The sequence below is a fragment of the Physella acuta genome, unplaced genomic scaffold (assembly GCF_028476545.2).
Source record: "Physella acuta isolate Inbredline_101_S28 unplaced genomic scaffold, ASM2847654v3 ptg000168l, whole genome shotgun sequence".
Classification (NCBI taxonomy): Eukaryota; Metazoa; Mollusca; class Gastropoda; family Physidae; genus Physella; species Physella acuta.
The window spans coordinates 1050208-1056546 of record NW_026731687.1 but is presented as its reverse complement, the minus strand read 5'-3'; the positions used below and the strand labels follow the sequence as shown (position 1 = coordinate 1056546).

Here is a 6339-nt window from a genome sequence, read left to right as displayed (position 1 = left end):
TTTGAGGTCGTAGACCGACCCTGGAGGGTAACAAAAAAAACGTTATTCCCGTCGGGAAAAGCCATTGTAGTCGTTAAATATGTTCATATATTGTATTTTCTAATATAAGCATAGCAACTGTTTGTTTTAAATAAAAGTAAACAAGGACATTTTCAAGGGAGGTAACCTTTTTAAATAATTTTTTTTCAAATAATTGTATACTATTTTAAACAGAAACAGAAAATGACAAAGTATAGCATTTGTTTTAGTAAAAATTTAAGTTGTTAATTCAGCTAAGTATCATAATTAAATAAAAAAATTAATTTTAAAAGTCAACGTAATATAAATTATGAGATATACTGTTCATGGAACCTCTGTAGTTCTAATTCCATTTTAGTCATACATTGCGTACTTTCAGTTACTTTCTCTGAAAACAAATCGTAAACAACATACAACAACATCTTCTCTAAAATTAGCATTACTGTTTAAAATGTAAGCACTCCACACCTCATCCATCAATAAATAATTAGTATTCAAATTATCTAATGTTTTTGAAAACCTAAGCGAAGCTAGGCAGTATGCCTAGTATTAATATACAATAAAGGATTGAATTTAAATGGAACTAACTTCATTTTACTTCTTTGTAAAATTCGCCGCATGTTGTAAGGGCTATAACTCATTAAATCTAGAGCTTGTGAGTTAATGCGTAATTGCTTCCCTTTGATATTATTACTACATCTTGAAAACAATACTATTGTAAGAAATTATTTTGAAATTTCTCTCTACAATTCAGAGTAACATGTGCAGTACGTGTAAACGTAAATGTTCTCTTTCAAAGTATTGAACATAAATAATGAAGGCTTTCCTGACATTAATTTTAGGCTGGACTGAGGCGGTATGGTCTAAAGTGCCATTACCAGTTGGTTTGTATCTATGTGTGTAAGTATACCCCTATACAATATTTAAATTTGGAGTCATCCCCCATACCACACAAACATATACTGAAGCTTGAAATAGCTAATTTTAATATAATGGGTATAGTGTCATCCAGTCTTGCAATCAATCTTCTCCATAGGGTGTTGTCAATGTGGGTTGGCTGAAACAGTTTACCTTATATCAGCTTTTAGTAGCTGAAATGAGTAAATCACTTTTTTTCTCATTAAATTTGTTTATTTGACAACATGGTGTTACCAGCTAAGTTATCTTTCTTTGTGTTGTCCCTGCCTTTGATTCTGTTCATCAGAAATATTTCTTTATGTTATAACATATTATGGTTGACAATACTTCAGATAAGACATGTTAGAAATGTATGATGGCAAGGCTGTACATGGGCAAAACATCAACAACTGTGAATTTGACATTAGTGCACCATTTTACTCATAATTAGATTTTCTTTTCAGTAGCCAATTAGTGCCTGTACACTTATGATTGAAGTTGAAAGCCTTGATTGGTCCACATTTCTTGTTAGTTTTGTTGTTAAAAAAGTATTAACTTTCAATGCAGCTATTGCTGTGTAAAGATTAGCACATAGGGAACTAAACCTTTTAAAGTCTATGTATTATGTATACCTAAATGAGTCTGTTAGATTAGGGCAATGTACCATATGTAAAGTTTAGTGATTTGGGCTAGGTTTCATTTTATTAATACAATCTAGAAAGTTGAATAGATGTTTGTGGTTTCATCTTGGAAGCACAAGAGCTGGCTAATTAAAAGCAAGCCCTGACTGATGTTCACTTTTACAAGAGGCTTGAGTCCTGCCTGATTCTTTATCTTTCTATGGACAACACAACAAGCACATGGCAGTGATAACAGGACAACACAACAAGCACATGGCAGTGATAACAGGACAACACAACAAGCACATGGCAGTGATAACAGGACAACACAACAAGCACATGGCAGTAATAACAGGACAACACAACAAGCACATGGCAGTGATAACAGGACAACACAACAAGCACATGGCAGTGATAACAGGACAACACAACAAGCACATGGCAGTGATAACAGGACAACACAACAAGCACATGGCAGTGATAACAGGACAACACAACAAGCACATGGCAGTGATAACAGGACAACACAACAAGCACATGGCAGTGATAACAGGACAACACAACAAGCACATAGAAATGATAAGAGGACAACACAACAAGCACATGGCAGTGATAACAGGACAACACAACAAGCACATGGCAGTGATAACAGGACAACACAACAAGCACATGGCAGTGATAACAGGACAACACAACAAGCACATGGCAGTGATAACAGGACAACACAACAAGCACATGGCAGTGATAACAGGACAACACAACAAGCACATGGCAGTGATAACAGGACAACACAACAAGCACATAGAAATGATAAGAGGACAACACAACAAGCACATGGCAGTGATAACAGGACAACACAACAAGCACATGGCAGTGATAACAGGACAACACAACAAGCACATGGCAGTGATAACAGGACAACACAACAAGCACATGGCAGTGATAACAGGACAACACAACAAGCACATGGCAGTGATAACAGGACAACACAACAAGCACATGGCAGTGATAACAGGACAACACAACAAGCACATGGCAGTGATAACAGGACAATACAACAAGCACATGGCAGTAATAACAGGACAACACAACAAGCACATAGCAGTGATAACAAAACTCAAGGTCTTGACAAACAGTTTTAAAATCATGATATATTTGTAACAGTTTTGTTCTTTCAGACGACAAACAGTTTTTAAAATTAAGATAATTGTGTAACAATTTTGTTTTTCTTTCGAACTAACCACATTTTTTAAAAATTCATAGTTAATTTGTAAGTGACTTTTCTTTCAGACAACAGTTTTAAATCATGATATATTTGCAACAGTTGTTTTTTTTTTTTTGAGACGACAAACAATTTTAAAAATCAAAATACATTTGTAACATTTTTTTTCTTTCAATCATGTATAGGGGTAATGAAAAGAAGAATAGTGTAAAGCCTTTCGGACAACACTATACAACATTAGATAACACTGGTCTCACCATTTTGTGATATACATCTCAACAATAGCCTCACCTCTTTCAGTTGCTTTATCTTACAACTAATGGAAACATGGACAATAAATTCTTGGTCATTTTTCAGCATGAAATATTTCTTTAAGTTCGGTGAATATTCTTATGGCAGAAATGTATGGGGAATGAATATCATATCGTTTTATAAAATTATGAATATAGTATGACAAAACCATGTTTCAAAAGTGCAAAAAAAAAATGTGAACTTTGTATCCAATAAAAATTCATGTCATGAGAGCATAGATCTGACGGTGCTAACAACCAGAGTCAATTCACATATGCTTAGGAAAATTATCTCAAAAATTTAATTGCAAATGCAATTTTTTAAAATAATATATTTTGCATTTAATATTCACAACTGAATATTTTGCATTTCAAACTCATACTTTGAATCAAATCAACACATAATTTCCAATGCTCAAATTTTATCAAAGTGACAACTAATAGGGATGGAGACACTATTTACATATTTATCATATAGCAAACAACAAGAGCAGGTAATTCACACAGTAATATCTTCAGTAGCAGAATAACTACACATAACAACACTCAAAAATTATCATTCTATAACATAACTAGGTATGCAAAAATGGAAATGCAATATTTCTAAAAAAATAAATATATGAAAAATATTTTTTTTAAAAACAGTAAATTGAATTCAGACAAAGAATGTAAAACACTAAGTGTCATGGATATCATGAAATAGACTTAGTAGGGTTGATCTATCTTCCACTACAAAAGCATTTTACTTTTCATGATAGATATTATAAATGAGAATAAATATATTGTGAGCATTATGCACATTTAATTACATGACTTCACATGGCCCTTTATTGTACACAATTGTATTATATTGTATAAATTAGTGTATAATTAAATGCAGAGAGACGGCTCTGTTTCAGGAGAAAGAAAAACTAAACATCTCAACAGAAATTATTTTAGAACTCTTTCAAAATGGTCAGTAAACAAATTTAACTTTACCAAAGCAATGAGTTAGTAGTTAAAACCTCACAATACAAAATCTTAGATTAGCAGAACTGTGTATAACGTGTATAATATATAATGTTGATATTTTGAGCATTACCAATAAATTTAAAAAAAACAATGTATTTATTGTTATAGATTTTAGGGAATTACAACCTTATACAATTATAAATTAAAAAAACAGGAACATAATATAAAAAAAAAGGAGAATCAACTGTAAATTTTAATGTAATGTATAAATTTAAAAAAGATGAGTTTTGTGTGTATTTAGAGAAGTAAGTTCAAAATGAGTATACAAGAGGGTTTTTTTTAATATTGTTCCCTCTGTTGAGTAACCCTTTAAGTTTAATCAATGTTTTAACTCTTTGATCACTGCTGTGTTTAAATATGATGGTATCAAACATTTAAATACTCTGTTTAATGGAATTGATTGCTATGAGAAAGTAGGAAAAAAACAAGTGTTTAAATATCTCTTAGAGAATGAGAATGATTAGAGAAAATGAAAATAAAAATTAGCTTAGAAGCTTTAAACAATGTAGGGCCTATAAATTTATCTCATAACTTTGAATTAATAAAAAAAAATGATTAATTTCCCAAATTTATTCATGTTTACAATGTGCTTTTTTTTTCACATGTAGGCCTATATGTGTATCATCATTTAAATCTTATTTGGCAAAATGTTTCATAACAGCAAAATTTAATATTTTGAGTGCTGAGTTTTGAAAATATCATCTGCAAATTAATTTGTAAACCTGTCAATAGACTTGACAATTTTTAGTCTAGTTGAGATGCTGCCTTTTAAGTCTATGTTGGCTTGAGTCTAACAAATATCTCTAGGAATCAACTCACCTACATAGGTGAATGTCGGAGCAAAAAATAAGTCTACAACACTGAGAATGACACATGATTGTATGAACAAGTCTGAGTCGTGTTTGAAACATTTGACAACAAAGAAAACCAAGAACCTTCCCAGCTGAAACAAAAAACTGTTGGAATGGTGAAGTACTCATGAGGTAATGGTCCCTGGGTCAAGGGGGGATTCAACTATTGTTTCTAGAATGATTTCACACACAGCGAAATGTTTGAAATATTTACATGTGTAGAACAAAATGGTTTACAACTCATAAGTGCTAAAAACTGTTAAATCAACAGCTAAGAGGCAGAAACCATCAACCATAAAATAGCCATCAATAATATATCACCTATAAAAACTATATCCTCACAATATTTTTGTCACAACAGAAATCTTAAATCCAAGTTTTAATGCACCTGTACAGTTCTTTAAAACTCTCAGACCCTGATTATGCTCAAAATGCAAATTCGGACCAATATTTTTGCCTCTTAACAGACTAAATCTTTAACATTTTTAGTTAACATAATAACTATTATCCAATGTTTTTCATTTAGAGATTTCCACCTTTTTTGCTATTGAAACTTAAATTAATCCAAAAATACTTCAAGTAAAATGGATAATATTTTGAAACAGGAAGCCAATTAATCATGATAGGATGACAGAGAGGGGTGGGGGTTTCATGGAAAATTAAACTGGGGTACAGAAAAAAACAATTGTACATAATTAATATAAAAAGAAATTATCGAGTACGGTAAATTTAACAGATTATGGTGTGCCTTATGTTTTATTAATTTAATTATTACAATTCTTCTTTTAAACCAAAAATGTATACATAATTTAACACTTGCACAATTTTCCTTTTCTAAAGAAATTTTGTATGACTTGACATAGGACAAGTGTGTTACTTTGTGTAATGTAAAATCAAATGATATACATTGTAAACATAGTTTGAAAAGTTGATGGAATACACTTGAACTGCGACCAGCGCTGAATGAAGATATCACCACTTGGATCATTGGAAACATCACCAACAAAATGTATCACAAAGCTATGCCATGGCATGTGGCAAGCGTAGAGTGAGTCATGTCAGAAAAACATTGAGAGGGAAAAAGAGAAGACTTGAGCTTTTCTCAGGAAGGTGTGGAGATCACTGACAAACGAGACTGTTTAGGTTCAATCTCCAAAGATGCTTTGTATGTTTGATCCTCATCTAACAGCCGACTTGGATCAAGCAAATAGCTGGTTACCTGCATTCAATTAAACAATTTACATCCAGCATTAGTAACTTAATGATACAGGTCATGTATTTTTCTTTCACACATAATCAAACTTTACTTATTCTAGAATGAAACTATTTTTCAAATAAAACCCACACTTGATCTTATTAGCCAAACACACAATGCTGACTAGTATTATAAGGTGGGGAGGTGGTAATGCAATTAAGTTGGGTGAGGACAA

At 31.9% G+C, this 6339-nt stretch overlaps 1 protein-coding gene across 7 annotated transcripts in view; it reads right to left on the bottom strand.

The window, feature by feature from the left end:
• Positions 1-4285: 4285 nt before the first annotated feature.
• Positions 4286-6339, bottom strand: part of LOC131936102 (ras-specific guanine nucleotide-releasing factor 2) — a 95776-nt gene continuing 93722 nt past the window's right edge. For all 7 annotated transcript variants that reach the window (XM_059292969.1, XM_059292972.1, XM_059292973.1 and 4 more), the window contains one exon: positions 4286-6128. In XM_059292969.1, the coding sequence (XP_059148952.1) occupies positions 6012-6128 (117 nt within the window). In that variant the 3' untranslated portion in view covers positions 4286-6011. The remainder of the gene's footprint in view (positions 6129-6339) is intronic.